The sequence below is a fragment of the Thamnophis sirtalis genome, unplaced genomic scaffold (assembly GCF_051295495.1).
Source record: "Thamnophis sirtalis isolate CommonGarterSnake01/CBP01778 unplaced genomic scaffold, rThaSir2_p1.2 scaffold_7, whole genome shotgun sequence".
In the NCBI taxonomy this organism is placed as follows: Eukaryota; Metazoa; Chordata; class Lepidosauria; order Squamata; family Natricidae; genus Thamnophis; species Thamnophis sirtalis.
Window position 1 is genome coordinate 1,000,000 of NW_028261387.1, and position 18,179 is coordinate 1,018,178.

General features: G+C 38.2%; 1 protein-coding gene across 2 annotated transcripts in view; it reads left to right on the plus strand.

Moving 5' to 3' along the window:
• NEK7 (NIMA related kinase 7) overlaps positions 1-7,781 on the plus strand; it is a 55,279-nt gene extending 47,498 nt beyond the window's left edge. For both annotated transcript variants that reach the window (XM_087719188.1, XM_087719189.1), the window contains 2 exons: positions 3,244-3,357; positions 7,404-7,781. In XM_087719188.1, coding sequence (XP_087575314.1) covers positions 3,244-3,357; positions 7,404-7,514 — 225 coding nt within the window. In that variant the 3' untranslated portion in view covers positions 7,515-7,781. The remainder of the gene's footprint in view (positions 1-3,243; positions 3,358-7,403) is intronic.
• Positions 7,782-18,179: the final 10,398 nt, after the last annotated feature.

Sequence of the window (18,179 nt, forward strand, 5' to 3'; positions counted from 1 at the left end):
GCGAGCAGCTGTCAGGGGCAGAAGCAAGATGCACTAATGAACCAGATGAATAGTGCAAAAGCTTGAAAATAAAAACAGGACAGTTGACATTTTTCATCTGTCAAAGCAGGAGATGCATGAAAATATAGTAGTCCTGTTTTAACTCCTTAGGGGACATTCAGCTTTCCCTCTCTCCCCCCCCCCTCCCTTCATTCTCTCTCTCTCTCTCTCTCTCTTTTAACGCATTGAAACAGAGCTACTTTTTAATGAATGTGTTTTGTACCATGCTGAGTATCTCTGTGTTTATTTTGCAATTGTGCATGCATGCTGATTGGGTGGTGAATCTTTGTGGTTTTGTATTTAAATTGCACTGAAATGAAAATACACTGCAGGAATTAGGTGGTTTCAAGATTTAATATTGTGGTAGTAATACAATTGGAAAAAAAATGTTTTCCTTGGTAGCCTCAAACCTTTAGTTTTCAGCAGTTAATGATGTCCAGTTAATGCATGCAATTTTGATCTTCTTGTTAATAATTCAATTAGTTCTTTTTTCTTTGTTTTTTTTTCTTTATTCCTGCATGCGCCACTATCAAAATGAGAACCCCCTTTTTTGGCCGTGAAGGAGTTAACGCTCCGTCTCAAAGACCACAAGACAGATGAGAGCCATTTTCAGCTTCTCCTGTCCCTGCTGAAGCTCACTGAGTAGCTCAGCATGGACTGGCGTGTTTCACACACGCTCTGCCTGTCTGGGGAATGTACACATTGTCCTTCCAAAATCAAACTTATTAGCACATATAGAAAAGGGTGACTGACTTTGGGGCAGCCCTGCACTCCGAGCAATGCTCATGCTGCTCTGGTTCAGAGATTTAGAGGCTTTCAGAGGCAATGTGAACATTTCTGTACAAGCCTCTTGAAGCTTAACAATATGCTGCACTTTTTGTTTGCTTTTGAAAAGACAAGCAATAACATTTAAAATAAGCAGTGGAGACACTAATGATGATAGTTCCAACGTTTTAAAAATAATTATACCAAAATACAAGGAGTTTGGGGGTAAAATGAGCTGCTCCAATGGATTAAATAGTTTGTAAGAAAAATACTAGAAATATAATTTAAACAGACCTTACAGTGCATATGTTTAATTTCGGAGGGATGTAAAACAAACTCTTTGCAGGAGCATTCCTTGTATTCTGTGGGCAGCAAAGTGCTTTATAAATAGAAAATTTCCTTCTGCCTTAAAGTTAGATGTTATCTTTTCCCAATAACATAAAAAAAAAAACATGGTAAGGCGTCCAAAAAGAGGACTTAATAGATAATTTATTTATCAGATTCAAGGTACTTTCAGCTTCTTCTTGCTACTTGCAGAAAATTAAGTCTTAAATTAATGAATGACTACATACATTTTTAATATATCTGAGTACATATTAGTTTATGGCTTTTACTGCCTTACCAGTTAAAAGGTGACCAAGACTATAGGTAAAAAATAGTCAAACAGAAGCAAGTTGAGCATGTAGAAATATTTATATTGATCCCCACTCTCATTTTAAATAATATCATTTTTCATTCATTTTATTGCTTATTATTGGTTATATCTTGGATTATATTTATTCATAGTTCCCATAACTTTTAAAGAGGGACGTTTAAATGAAATTTAGAACAAATACAAACACAATGCAGAAAACATCTTTTGGTTTTGAACATAATTCTATTTCCCGATTGAAAATTTGTAATGTAGAATAATCATAGTTTTCTGGCTACAAGGAGTGTCACAGGGAGCATAAAATTTATCAGAGAAAAACAAAATCGGAGCCTTTGGGAGCTGGGCGAATTCTACCAAAGCTCCTCTGATTCCCAATTAAAACTTCATGGTATAGGTGTTTGTAAATGGATTTTAGTTTTTATATAGAGAAAATATTATATTAAATCAAAATTTATGAATAGTGTTCTGGATACATAATACATTTTATTTAATTTATGCAACAGGAATGTTAGCTGAGGAATGTTCTATAATGATATAGAAACGATCTAATCCAATATGCTGAAGGTCAGATGTGAGAAGTAAGGGACTCAAACCAATAGTGTAGAGAGAAAATAAGTATTTGCCTCCAATTAAAACTAGGATTTTTTTAAAAATAACCCCCAAGTCTCTGTTTTTGAGTCTTCTCTGCCACATCAGTTAAAACACTGGTTCTCAACCTGTGGGTCGCGACCCGTTTGGGGGTCGAACAACCTTTTCACAGGGGTCGCCTAAGACCATCGGAACTCTTAAATCTTTAGACACTAAAGCATGCTGTGTCACACACTCTCCCGTGCGCGCGCACACACGTGCATGCACACACCCACAAATACACACGGAGGGAAGTAGGAGGAGAAACGCAAATGTAAAAAAAATAGGGAGTCTATATGTGGTGGTGGTGGGGGGGGAGAAATCTCAGTTGCACTTCTGGCCCTTTTAAAAAATTTGTGTAAATTGGTATGAGGTCAGATTTGGAGCTTCTCATTGCACACGGTTATTGGGTTCCAAGCCAATCAGAGCCGAGGGGCGTGGTTTTGGCATGACACAGCATTGGATACAGCCTATGATTGGCGTAGAAAAGAGCTGAGGAAGGATAAAGCCGCGCGAGGTGGAATTGAGCGCTGCTCTAAGCTACAGCAAGAGAAAGTCTGTGTAGTGGGGTGGGGGAAGAGGCCAAGTCTGAAGTCCCGGTGTGTACATGTCTCTTTCCTTTTTGGGGGGCTGTGCATCCACAGGCAAGCAAGATGGGACACTATACATTTACTGCACCAGCCACTGTTTCTCCTATTGGGAAGACACCACGTTATTAATGCTACTCAGTTGCACAAGTGGCGCTTTTTACTCCCAGCTAACTCCCTGGCAGCTGCTGAACAATCATAGAAAAAACTCTTGATCCCTCTAATTACGAGTTCTTTGGACGAAGATATATTTTTAATTATTATTACCGGTTTTGCTTGGCGACGTGGGCATTTTCACTTTTTAGTGGGTTATAATTACATACTGTTTTTGTGATTTAATCACTATGCTTTAATTATGTTCAATTTATAACAATAAAAACACATCCTGCATATCAGATATTTACATTACGATTCATAACAGTAGCAAAATTACATTATCGAGTAGCAGCGAAAATAATTTTGTGGTTGGGGGGGGTCATCACAACTTGAGGAACCGTATTAAAGGCTCGCGGCATTAGGAAGGCTGAGAACCGCTGAGTTAAAAGTATATCTTTTTTTTATTACTCCACACAGATGGCTGCATTGCAAAGCCCCTTCTATGGTGATAAAATGAACCTGTACTCTTTATGTAAAAAGATAGAACAATGTGATTATCCACCCCTTCCATCAGACCACTACTCAGAAGAAGTAAGTAACTTCCTTTTTGGTGGGCTGTTAGAACTTGCTTTACTTTTTAAAAGCATCCTATTTCTCCTGGGATCTGGTATGTGGTTTTCCACAGCTCAGTTGTTCTTGCACGGCTCTCATTAATTTTAGTGTGAGAGGACTTGGTTTCTTCCTGGAAGCCGAACTTTCTTTTAAAAAAACATTGTCTGCTGCTTAAATATGGCTGCAAATGTGAACCTTAAACGGGCCATGCTTTGAAAGACCCTTGTAATGTTCTACATAGTCCTTTTTACATCTTCTACTTGTGCTTTCTTTATAGTTGCAACTCTTTGCAAGGCATTAAAATTCAAGCTATAAGGGGAAAATCGCTTAAACTGAGCGCAGTTAACCCTGAAATCCTCTTTGCTTAGATTGGTTATACCACAGTGAACAACATGAATTTCTGATTTTCAGCGATATAGAATATCATCTGAATGCTATATCCCGCGGTGTTCTTATTTACCCTTTTGAAAACATTGTGAAAGAATGAAACTCTTCCCTCCGTTTACTGTGATCTAAGTGCCTACATGGAGGTGATGAAAAAGTAGTTATGCTCAGGAGTAATGACTAGAACTGTGCATAGTGTTTGAGAGGGGTGCTTTATGAGCACCATTAAGCGCATTGTTGCAAGCAAAAATGCCTTGAAGCATTAAAGCAACTGTGTCACCTGAAAAGCTCAGCATGGCTGTTTCAGAAACTTACCTTGGCTGCCTCAGTGGGACAATGAACAAAGCAATATGGCTGTGCACGCAGAGGCATGGGAAGACAATTGAAGATACTGTTTTGAAATACCCTGGCTGTTTAAAGGCTCTGCAAACCAACCTTTTGAAATGCCTTGTGTAACCCTAATAACAATTTTGCAATATGTGTGTTCTATACTGTGTGTGCGGTTTTTGTAACCCACGAAAAGCACACAGACGAAAAAAAATCTTGGAAACATTTTTATATCACAAAATGTATTCCAAATGCAAGGTGTATTTCCAATATGATATACTTCTTCATGGACTTATGTATAGAGGAACCACCATAAACCCGTTTACTATTCTGTTTTTTTTTGGGGGGGGGTTGAGTGTGCATTCAGAGATGTACATAGAAGTATCACAACATGCTGCAATAAAATGGGCACCAATGTATACTTTCCATTCTTTCTCAAGCAATTTTGGTTGTTTGGACAAAGGTGGCACTGAATGGAAATGCTTTCAGTTTCTGTGATAATTAATGCAATACATATTTGTATATCCATACGTAACTGCAGAGGAGAGGAAAATATGCTTACATTATTTACAGATACTGTAATATGCTTATCCATCAGCATGCAGTGCCCTGGCTAGGAACAGTTATGCCCCCAAAGGCATAGGATAAAAACTTAAGATACTTTACACACAGCAAAGAAAACTTAATATTTCTGCTAAGGATGGATATGTTAATGCAGTGTTTTTCAACCACTGTGCCGTGACATAGTGTAAGGTGTGCCGTGGGAAAAACACCCGCTATATAGTCAATATAGGCACAGAGTTATTTTTTTTAAACATTTTCTAATGGTGGTGTGCCTCGTGATTTTTTTCATGAAAAAAGTGTGTCTTTGCACAAAAAAGGTTGAAAAACACTGAGTTAATGTCTCTTGTAACTAATACCAAGATGACTTGTCTTTGTGTGACTCCTTTACCATGTATGGACATATTTTTTTGAAACCTAAAGTAGCAGGAAAAATAAATTACACTGTGTAGAAAAGCATATAAGATCCTCATATTTTGTAAACAGTAAAAATTCACTGTCTTTATGGAAACCCCCAAACTCCCAAATCTTAATACTTTTAAAGATTTTATTTACTAATTAAAACTGTGGTTCATGTAGTATGGGTCTCGTTAAAAAAACCATTGTATAATATTTTGCACTTTCATGACATGGAGAATTTGACTATGAAATTTTCTGCGTCTCCTTTTAAAGATGACTAGGAAGATGGTGAAGTGGATCGGATGGTCTTTGCTGGCGTCTGCGGCATTGACTCAATGTAGCTTTTCCAATTAACTGTTTTTTTTTCTCCCAGTGGCCATTTTTAATTATGACAATTGTGCAGACTATAAATATGGCAATTTCACCTAGGCAATTTCAGAACCGGAGGCCTAGAAATACAGTAGGGTGTGAACAATAATGCAGAATGATAGCGAGAATGTCAGGGCCCGTCCTTTGTTGTGTCATTCATGCTGTCTTCCCTTTTCCATGAAGCGCATGAATATTTCACGTAGCTGCACCCTCATCCTCTATTCTTCTTGACTAATTTTCAGACTGTCTGAATTTGCATTTCACATGGTAGCTGATTAGGAGATGCCGCGTGCAGCAGTGAAGCCTCAGCAGGCGGTTGCCATGGTGACCTTCGGCAGGATTTTAATGATGATACCACTAGCGGTTCGTTGAAGTCGGCCTGCCTGGAGGGCTACTTCACCGCGGCTAAGTGTGAAGTTGGATATATAGATTCCCAGCCAAGGGGCAGATATCAAAGCCCAGGCCTGATGGGAGCCTTGGTATTCAGAGATGGAAATAATAATAACAACAATAATTATTATTATGTAGATAGGAGAGGGGGGGGGTTAAAAATAACATGCTATACTTCCCCCCTCATTCAAAAACAAGGACTTTATTTTCGCAGCCTTTGTTTTAAAAACCTTTTCCTATACAATAACATTTGAAAGAAGGAAAGCCCGATCTATTACAGATATGGAAATAATTTCCTGACAAAGTGGAAGATTCAGTAATAGAAGATGTACTGTTACTGTGAATAAGTTCATTCTTCCAAAATTGTACTTAGAACAAAACTGGGTGGTTTTTTTTTAAGAGTATGGTTATGATCCCAGTTAACTGTACATTTTAATGTCCTGTGTTTTGCACAGACTCTGTGCTACAGAAGAAGACAAAAGCTGTAATGTATGAAGCACAGCCTCCAAAAGACTTCTAAAAAATGTAGGCTAAACTTTAGATTGAAAGGTTGAACCCAGTTGAACAGAAGAATTAAGGGATCACGGAACAAAGAACTATATACAAAGATGTGTTTTTGCATTAACCTCTGCCTATTTTTTGACACAAGGCTTTTAGATAAAGACAATAATTTTTAAATCAAAATTTATTTTAGTGTACCTCCATTTTTGATGGGTAGTTACAGTGCAGATTTATTCCGTTTGACAGTTTTCAGCATTTGAACCACTGTATAAGTTCGTTCCCAGCATTTAAATCAATTTAAACTTCCTAATTGAGGATCTACTGGATAAAACTCCATTTTTGTTTCTTAGTCTCATGTAACACTCCTCATTTCACATGCCAACACAATATGATGTGATAATGTTACTTCTTTCCTTATCCGAAATCCATTCTGTGAATAGTTCCATCGCTTCCTTAGACCAGTGGTTCCCAAACATGGCAACTTTAAGACTTGTGGACTTTAAGACAGTTAGACTTATATAGCGCTTCATAGGGCTTTCAGCCCTCTCTAAGCGGTTTACAGAGTCAGCATATCGCCCCCAACTACAATCCGGGTCCTCATTTTACCCACCTCGGAAGGATGGAAGGCTGAGTCAACCCTGAGCCGGTGAGATTTGAACCGCCGAACTGCAGCTAGCAGTCAGCTGAAGTGGCTGCAGTACTGCACTCTAACCACTGCGCCACCTCGGCTCTAAGCACCTAAGCACCTGCTATTCATTACGGCCCTTGTACGAATCTTGTACTCAGATATTTAATACTGTTAAATACAGGCTGGAGTCCTGCAGAACTATTGTTGATGCTACTGTGACTATGTAGAGAATTCTATAAAAGAAAATGCAGTGATTAAAACAATACTGTTTTTATAAGGAAGCATATTTTTAAAAATTGCTCCCTTGCTTTTTTTTCTTTTTTCTTTTTCTTTTCCAGAATTTATAACTTGCATTGAACTTGTAGTAGAAAGGGATTCTCATAATTTTGCCTGCAGGAGTATTTTTTTCTTTTCTTTTTAATTCTTTGTTCTTTATATGCTCTTTTTTTCTTTTCTTTTTTTCTAGCTCCGGCAATTAGTTAACATCTGCATCAACCCAGATCCAGAGAAACGACCAGATGTAACCTATGTTTATGACGTAGCAAAGCGCATGCACGCCCGCACAGCTACCAGCTAAGAGATTTGCCCCCACAGGAGGAACAGAAACAAGTTGTGAACATTTTAGCACTGATATGCTTTCTGCCCAATTTTTTTTAAAATTGTCTATTGCTTTAAATTTACTCACGTGTCAAAGTTATATTAACACCTTTGTTACATAATTTATAAGTAAAGGCTACCTTGTATTTTTTAAATTTTTAAGTATAAGATTTTAAACATAGGTAAATTGTTGTTACAACTTAGAGTAATTGCACTTCAATCATATAATATACAATTATTGAATAAAGGGGAAACATTTTTATATAGTTTTAACTTTTGTCTATCATGTCTGAGTTGCAAGTTTTCTTAGGAAGATAACCGTTTAATTCCTATAAGCAAAGTGGATATGAATATGATGAAAGCATAACTACTGAATTTATTATCCATTAGTAAATTTATTGCTGGTTTTTTTTCTACCCCTCTCCCAGGATTTTTAAAAAAATATTTTTTTAAAAAATAATGTATAGTTTTGCCTGTCAAAAAATGTCTATTTATTTGACATTGAGCTTTAAGGCAGTTTTTGAATGTGAAAATGTGGCTTTTTCAACTGGGTTGGGTTTTTTTTTTTGGGGGGGGGGTGTCATATTTTTCCATACTGGGAAACAAAGAAGAAGAAATCTGGTCAAATTGTTTGTTATCAAGCCTTATACTATATTATAACCCCAATCCCTAATTTTGATTTCAAGAACTGAGAGAATTTGTACAATGTCTAGGAGTTAGAAGTAGTTAGAAGGGATTATCAGGTTAGAAGGGATGTTGAGGGTTATCTGCTCCAGTTCCCTGCTTCATTTGTACCACAGGTTGTCTCTGCTATCTCACTTAAGGGCTTAAATCAGGGGTGTCAAACTGGCAGCCCAGAGGCTGGATGTGTCATGCACAGGCCACACCCACCCTGGCTCCTCAAAGGCAAAAAATCGTGTCACATAACACGATTGAGTTTGACACCCGTAGCTTAAATAGAAAGGAACATTTAACCACTCCAAAATCAGCTTGTTCCATTGCGTTAAGGTTCAAGCTTGTAGCTATAGTGTAATCATTCTCCAACTCTGTGGCTACTAAGGGTAAGCTCCAGTTATAAATTAGTTTTCATGTCAGTATTATATTGCTAAACACATAAAAATTAGTGGACTAGTAGAGTAATTAACTTTGGGCTGGATGGTTATGTGTGTTTAATTGCATTGAGGACCCGGATTCTTGTTGGGGGCGATATGCTGACTCTGTAAACCGCTTAGAGTGGGCTAAAAGCCCTATGAAGCGGTATATAAGTCTAACTGCTATTGCTATTACTATTGCATTGGCAGAGATGACTCCAAGAACCTAAGAGATTGGGGTTTAAAAGAAAATTGCTTTGAAGAACAGTATTTTCTACAACATGTTCCCATTGGATCTTGGATGAACCAAGGACATGTCCGGAGCTGTGCAATGTAGTTTCTTCATAGCAACATCCAGCCACCGCTGAAATAATATAAAGCTGCCCTCATTACTATGACTTTGGCACTCTGATGCTTGGGTGACAATAGAAAATATTGCAGAAGTTGCAGAAGTAGCTACGTGTAGGAAAATAGTCCCAAGATATTTGAAATATGAGGGACACTTAAAATAAATGACTGTCATTTGGAAATTCCTTCGAATTGTTTACATAGAGTAATGTCTCCATATGCTGCGATTCATAATATGTTTCCCCCGAAAATAAGACGGGGTCTTATTTTCTTTTGAGCCCCGAAATAAGCACTTGGGGAGGTCTTATTATTTTTGAAGTGCAGGAGGTGGTGAGCATGATCACCTCATGGCGGCTGCTGTGTTGCAATATTTTCGGGAAGGGCTTATTTTCAGGGGAGGGTATTTTAGTGCATGTGCTCAAAAGTCCAATTGGGCTTATTATCCAGAGAGGTCTTAGTTTGGGGAAACAGCGTAATGCTGAATGGAGGCCATTGCGTATGTTTGTTTATGTAATTAACAGTAGAGCCTACTAATGATAAATTATGGTTAAATTATGACTGTAGTTAAGACTCATGGCAAGAGGTAACCACTGCTGGGCAGGGTTTGATATGAATTATCTATTACAGTGAAGGTATCTGCTTTGAAAATCCTTTATTTCAAAGACAATAATGGCTGGAATTTAAAAAAAAATGTTTTAAATTGGTGAAGTTTTTGTTAGCCTTTAGAATGACCTGAAATGAAATAGATCAATAAAGCAATAAATATTATGCTATCATGAAAGAATATTAATTTATAACTGCAAGAAATTATGTAGATAAAGGTCTGATTGTTTAACATGTTGAAGTTCGTAAACAAGGCTTCCCTAAGACAGTCTCCCCCAGTTGTTATACTGCAGATCTCAAAATCTGCAGCTAACACATTGCAGACATTTTGAAATTAAAGGAATATATAAAGTTGAAATCCATAATATCCTAAGAAAGTTAATGAAAAAAAAGGAAACTTTTCAATCTTTCTTTGTGAATATTAATCTTAACATATTAGTACCAATTTATCATTTATTTCAGTCGCATACATGACTATAAAATTATGTGTCATTTCATGATTACAGCCAGCCCTGGTCTGTCCCTCTTTGCAATGAACTAGGTAAAACATAGCAATAGCAATAGCAATAGCAGTTAGACTTATATACCGCTTCATAGGGCTTTCAGCCCTCTCTAAGAGGTTTACAGAGTCAGCATATTGCCCCCAACAACAATCCGGGTCCTCATTTCACCCACCTCGGAAGGATGGAAGGCTGAGTCAACCTTGAGCCAGTGAGATTAGAACCGCTGAACTGCAGATAACAGTCAGCTGAAGTGGCTGCAGTACTGCACCCTAACCACTGCGCCACCTCGGCTCATAACATAAAACACATGCCCAGCTGCCTCTTAAATGTGTAGCAGCACTGTCCATTTCCTGTTGTTCTGTTCCAGCTAGATAACGGATTTTTAAGAAACAGGATTTTTTGTACAAGATTAGTGGGAATAATGAGGTCCAATGGCCACTAATTGGACAGGTATGAAACACATGCTTTTTGTTGCATCAGCTTATGTTAATGTGATTTTAAATTCTATGGCCAGTAATATTTGGCGTATATTTAAAACTCTAGTACAACATCTATTCATAGAACCCATGAGGGAGAAACTTGAAATTTTTGCCTTTTCCCTTAGCACATGTTTGACTTCGTAGGAAAATTCATAGAAAATGAAAAATGCTAATGCCTGTAAAATTCTTTCCTCTTTTTTTTGCTAGGGATAAAACTAAGATAATATTTGTTAAGACATTGAATAAAATAATATCCCAGTCCCTTGTTCCCACCACAACATTCATGCTTTCCTATGCAATAATACTTCCGAGTTCTGTATTTTTTTTTTCTCCACTGAAGAGAAGAAACTGTAGCATTTAAAATACCATAATCTTCATGTGGCCTTCTGGCATGCATATTTGAAAAAGAGATTTACTGAATTCACTCCAAGTATGTATCACTATGTGCATATGTATGTGTGCATGACTATCTTACACAAAATACTTTGGACAGTTGTTTCTATCAATAAATGTTGGGAATAATGATGACATTAATTCCAATGTAAACCAAAGACATATTTGTAAAACTATCTGATATTGATAAAAATATGTGGAATAAGTATGTAAATTAATTTCATAAGTGTTGTGACTCAGCAGCAGTCTTCTGTGAGTCTTTTCAGGATGCAAGATTAACTATGCAGCTGGGGCTCGTTAGGGGTATATTCTGGGGATAAAAGGACGGATGGTGCCACGCCCTGGTGGCAGGAGTCAACGTTCCTTGGTTCTTTCAACATTGATTGATCATCGGTTGTGGTTTATGTAAGATACACTTGGAGAAGTGCTTTATTTCCTGTTACCCTGATTCAAGGCTACACTTGGAGAAGTGCATTGCTTGTAAGAGTTTTTGTTTGGTATTTTGTTACCTAGTCAGAGACTTTATTTATGTTATTTTTTGGGCTCGCAGCCAGTCGGAGCCGAGAACTGATAAAGAGAGTTCCTTTTAAGTTGCTTGCCAGTCGTCTGTTATTGAGCGGAGAAGGGGGGACAGAACACATAAGTATGAAAAAGTTACATATACTCATATACTGTATCTGCTGTTAGCATCAGACATAGTGGATTTTAAGCTTTGTTAAAAAGAACAAGCTTGCTCAAATCCCACTACATACCAGCAAAACCAAGATCAGGATAATCCTTACATTATCCTTACATCATGATCAGGATAATTCTTTCCCCTCCCTAGTACTATCCCTTTCTCAAGAATCAGGTCACTGTGTGTTGACACAGAAATCTCATTCACGCATTGCAATAAATAGTGAAGTTCCTTCCAGAACATTGATACTGAGAACTGAGTTCCCCAAAGGTGGGACTACAACTCCCATTGTCCATAGTTAGCATACTTACCGTATTTTTCAGAGTATAAGATGCACCTTTTTCCCTCAAAAAAGGCTGAAAATCTGGTTGCATCTTATACATCAAATACAGCATTTTTTGCCTCCTGAAGTCCCGCCCCTTCATCATAGCCTTCTGGAGGCTTTCAGAGAGCTCCCGGGGGCTGGGAAGGACAGAAATGAACAAAAATGGGGCGTTTTTTGCCCCCCAGCCCGCAAGGAGCACTCTATAAGTCTCCATAAGGCTATGCATGCAATTTGTTTGACAAAAAACAGGCCCGTATTTGTGAAAAATGGGCCGTTTTTGCACTTTTTTGCCCCCCCCCCCCGGAGCATCTACAACCCCCCCCAAAGGCTATTCATGCCTTTTATTTGGGGAGGTTTGCAGAGTGAAAAAACTCCCCCCCCGCTTTCGGAAAGCTCTTTAGTTAGAGTGATTGATGAGAATGACATTGATCGAGTGCCAGCAGAAACAAAGTCTTAGGAGCTGCAGGTTGTCAGCGATTTCCTTCTCCAGCACATGGAATATAAAATACATTTCTTAATATCTTGATTTGACTAGCAGGGTGTGTGTTGGGTGTGTGTTGGGTGTGTATGTATGCCAACCACCTGTTTGATCTCACCCAGATAATGGAAAGGGGTAATGTGCATAAGAGTCCAAAAAAAACCCCTCAGGTTCCTGACAGTATAAGGTAGGAGGATGGCAGCTGAGCCATTTCTGCCTCTGAACATTCATTTTAGGCAGATCGAGTCCTAGTTCAAGGCTAACAGGGCTCTCTATCAAGACCCAGGAAAACAACTGACTCAAGTTCTGTTCATCATGGCGTTACTGCATCTGGATTGCATATATCTGGAAATTACCAGGTGGCAGCGAAGAGTGTGTTTCTGCATTGTTCAGCTATTGTCTGTGGATTTTTACAGCGGAAATCAGGTAATCCAACTCTGTCCACACTAAACTGTTTTACATACTTAGCAATTGCTAGGTAACAAATGCCTTAATTTTTCTTCTGCACTATAAGAAAATACATATATTTTTAGATTCCATGTATGGGTACTGTTAATACGTTTGCTGTATTTATTTTAACCAAGCTGTTTGCTTCTTTGAAATAAAACTGTTCTATATACTAAACAAAACTGAACGTAATATGCATAGTTTTACATTCAGTAATATTGTAATATTTCTGGCTTTATGAATATTTGTGTTGTGTTTGATTTCTAAATATACTCTTGCACAATGATCGTACTCAGTGTTCAGAGTTTTATGTTGTACAATATCTTATATAAAGAATACATACATAAAATAGATGGTAAAATAAACTCACCTAAATTTATTTTCTGTTGAATCTGCCTATTTATTAGAATGCTGATGTTGATATGATGAAGATGTGAAAATTAAGCATTTTTATTTGCAGTTTTTAGATAATAGGTTGTGTTCTCCAAAGGTTCACCCTTAACCAGAATGTAATACACCAACCCCTTACATGTTTAAATTTCTACTTCTATAATCTTAAGAGTCACTAAACGTTAATGCTACATCTCTCTAGCACAAGAAAATATTTTTTGCATGTGGTTCTGTACACTGAAAAATACATATAGTAGAACAGGAAAGCAAAGGCTGCCTCATTCATCATACAGGTGAAACTCAAAAAATTAGAATATCATGCAAAAGTTCATTTATTTCAGTAATGCAACTTAAAAGGTGAAACTAACATATGAGATAAGACTCATTACATGCAAAGCAAGATAGTTCAAGCCGTGATTTGTCATAATTGTGATGATTATGGTGTACAGCTCAGGAAAACCCCAAATCCACCATCTCAGAAAATTAGAATATTACATGCAATCAATAAAAGAAGGATTGTACATAGAACAATATCAGACCTCTGAAAAGTATAAGCATGCATATGTACTCAGTACTTGGTTTGGGCCCCCTTTGCAGCAATTACTGCCTCAATGCGGTGTGGCATGGAAGCTATCAGCCTGTGGCACTGCTGAGGTGTTATGGAAGACCAGGATGCTTCAATAGCGGCCTTCAGCTCTTCTGCATTGTTCGGTCTCATGTCTCATCTTTCTCTTGGCAATGCCCCATAGATTCTCTCTGGGGTTCAGGTCGGACGAGTTTGCTGGCCAATGAAGCACAGTAATTCCACGGTCATTAAACCAGATTTTGGTGCTTTTGGCAGTGTGGGCAGCTGGAAAATGAAGTCAGCATCCCCATAAAGCTTGTCTGCGGAAGGAAGCATGAAGTGCTCCAAAATCTCCTGGTAGACAGCTGCATTGACCCTGGACTTAATGAAACACAGTGGACCAACACCAGCAGATGACATGGCTTCCCAAATCAATACAGACTATGGAAACTTCACACTGGACTTGCATCTTGAAGTGTGTGCCTCTTCATTCTTCCTCCATACTCTGGGTCCTTGGTTTCCAAATGAGATGCAAAAGTTGCTCTCATCAGAAAAGAGGACTTTGGACCACTGAGCAACAGACCAAGTCTGTTTTTCTTTAGCCCAGGTAAGACGCTTCTGACGTTTCTTGTTCAGGAGTGGCTTGACAAGAGGAATACGACATTTGAAGCCCATGTCCAGGATCCGTCTGTGTGTGGCGGCTCTTGATGCACTGACTCCATCCTCAGGCCACTCCTTGTGAAAGACCTCAACACTTTTGAACGGCCTTTTCCTGACAATCCTCTCCAGGCTGCCCAGCTCCTAGCAGTTAGAAAACATGCAAATGTAAGTAGATAAATAGGTACTACTTTGGTGGGAACAGCTTTCCATGCTCCTCAGAGTAGAGTCATGCTGGCCACATGACCACTGAAATGGAGATGAGCACCACCTCATGACTGGAGATGGAAAACCTTTACCTTTATACAATAATGTTATTTATAAATGATTATTGGTTTCTTGCTACATTAAAAAAGTTCCATAGTACACACTTTCTTGTCAACATTGCTGCCGCTGCTGCTACTACTACTACTATTACTACTAGTACTACTTTTATGCATTCCATGCTAGTGATTTCAACAGGATACAATGAACTCATTGGCTTCCATCTGAACTGGAGCCAAGGTGGCGCAGTGGTTAAATGCAGCACTGCAGGCTACTTCAGCTGACTGCAGTTCTGCAGTTCGGCTGTTCAAATCTCACCAGCTCAAGGTTGACTCGGCCTTCCATCCTTCCGAGGTGGGTAAAATGAGGACCCGGATTGTTGTTGGGGGCGATATGCTGACTCTGTAAACCGCTTAGAGAGGGCTGAAAGCCCTAAGAAGCGGTATATAGGTCTAATTGCTATTATTAAAAAACTGGAGGCGAGGTGAGGGAGAACTTATAATGTAAGGCTCAACTCTCTTGGCGGAGCTTCAACCCTTATTAGAGGAGCTGTGTCAAAGGAAGTAATAAATGAAAATAGTGTTTGTTTCATTTGCTGAGTTAACCTGTACACAGTCTTCCAATCGTTTCCCTGTTTAAGTAGATTTTCAGATACTTCTGTTATGCAACTTTACAGCTCTATACAATTTTTAAGTTGGTGGTTGTGTAGGATTCCAGGAAAATTAGTTTCAAAGGATGAAATAGAGAACTGCCCCTTCCTTCCAACATTCTAGGATCTAGAAGGCGTTCAGTGAATATGTCCTTGGTTGCAAATTTCAGTGGATTTGGCTAAGAAAAATGTAGGTATTGATTTAAAAAAATTAACTCCCCATGCCCTTATCAGCAAAACTTCAGAAGAAGGGCGCGGCTCCAGAAAGGACTTTCCTAACAATTTGCCAAACTCCACATATTGCTCCAATACAAGAACTCTCATCTTTATTTTCAAGTGAAGGTTGCTGTATCACACTAGTATTTTTTTAAAAATGGGTATAGTTCTACATGCACTTTTTTCTAGAATCCTATTTAACTTTGCATGTGATGGTGTTTAATTATTTCTCCCCAATAACTTTGTATAAAATATTTGCTAGCTAAGGGTATGTTTTTTAAACCCAAATAATTTTAATTTACTGTTGGGTCAAAGGGAAGAGTTGAGTCCTTTGCTTCTCTCTTTTGGGTTATCCTGATCCCGCTTATTATTCACTTACAACTTTTTTTTACTGGAAAAGGCATGTAGGGCAAAATAATTTAGAATCTTCTAGTTTATGAGCGGCTGGGAAGCTAATTAGGTAAATTATAAAAAAGACATTCAAATGAGGTCAAGTTAAGTTTAGAGTTATGTAACACGAACCAGTAAGTCCAGAGCAAAAATATAAGGCTGGTAGTAATTAAAAGTTTTAAGTAGGGACATTTTTACACAGAACATATTATTACCAGATTATGTTTTGGATTTACATTTTATAATTAATTCCTTTGTTTTAGTTTGGAAACCTTCTTTAATGGGCCTTCCAAAGCCCAGTCAGGCCTTATGGAGAGGTTTCATCACATCTATTAAGAAACAGAAACATCATACTAGTTTCTAATATATATAGCTCATTTACATTCATTTCCCAACTCTTCACCATTTGCAAATAAACATACCATTTGGCTTTCTTGTGTGTGTGTGTGTGTGTGTGTATGTGTGTTTGTGTGTGTGTATTCAAAGAGGCACTCTGGGAGGGCTATAATATTACTTTAATCAGTGAGAATTCCATCAAATAGTTTTTAAAAAGTAAGCAGCAATAGAGATATAAAAATATATATATTTTATATTTTTAACATGTAATATGAGCAGTGGTTAAAGCACAGTATTGCAGGCAAACTGCCCACAGTGTGGAGTTCGATCTTGACAGGCTTGAGGTTGACTCAGCCTTCTATCCTTCCGAGGTTGGTAAAATGAGGACCCAGATTGTTGTTGGGGGCAATATGCTGACTCTGTAAACCACTTAGAGTGGGCTGTAAAGCATGATGAAGTGGTATATATGTCTAAGTGCTATTGCTATCAGTATTAAAATACAAGTAGTCGACAACTTACAACAGTTCACTGAGTGACCATTCAATGAATGTCACTGAAAAACTCAAGAGCATCCCCTGAAATACCTTGCAGTGCTAATTAACTTGGGGTCTTTTAATTATCACTATTTCTACAGAATAAACAAAAGTTCTAGAAAACAACTGTCACTCATAAACACACACACACACACACACAGTCTGCCACCTTCCAACTTCATATGTAAGACTTCAACTGAGTGCAAATGAGCTGTATTATATGAGTCATAAAATCAACAGATTATAAAATTACTGCCTATGGAAAGCAAAATAAGCAGCCATATCAACTCTTGTCTTGCATTTTAGTTTGCTGTCCTTCAGATGACCTGAGAGTTTCTCCCTGCTGCAGGTTTGATGCCCGATTGTCTTATGCACATCATGCGATGTTTTCATAAATCTCCTTGCTAGGGGGGGAAAAAATGAAGCAATTATTTGGATTCAACGGTTGCTTCTATCGGAATTGGTGTTAACGTACAGCTGTTAACAGACTTATGACCCAGTCTAAGCTTCATTAAGTAGAGTCCTGCTGATAGAGGCTATTGATCCCATAGCTAGCACAGGTGTACTATGCTATAATATGTGCTTCTTCCGCTATGCTTTATTTTCCTCTCGGGGTAACCAATCGGAGGAATTGACCTGCTTGCCCAGAATGCGGAGAAACTAATGTGCAGTTTGATTTCAATTGTCAGTCTGATTGCTAGCCTTGTAAATCAAATCTCAATTCTACAAGGATTGCCACTTCTGCAGTTCTTTGTTACATGTAACTAATAGGAAAGGCGGTCTAATTAGCAACTGCAGTATTGCTAACCCTAAATATGTCAAACATTCATCTGCAAATATCCTGTCTCTGCCCCGTCTACTGTAGGGATAAGAAATGCTCCATGTGATTTCCAAAACATTGTGATTTAGAATGACCGTGGAAAATACAGATTACAGATTAACAGAGTTGGGAGGGACCTTATAGGTCATCTAGTCCTACCCCCTGCCCAGGCAGGAGACCCTACATCATTTCTGACAAATGGCAGTTCAATCTCTTCTTGAAAGCCTCCAGTGATGAAGCTCCATCAACTTCCAAAGGCAACTTCTGTTCCATGGGTTGATGGTTCTCACTGTCAGGAAATCCCTCCTTATTTCTAGGTTGAATCTCTCCTTGATCAGTTCCCATACATTATTCCTTGTCTGGCCTTCAGGTGCCTTGGAAAATACATGGTTTTTCAATTAAATTTTTCTCAAAATTAAATCATTAAAAAAAAAGATAACATATTCCAAAACAAGCATTTATTGTGATGCATGTCTGATTCC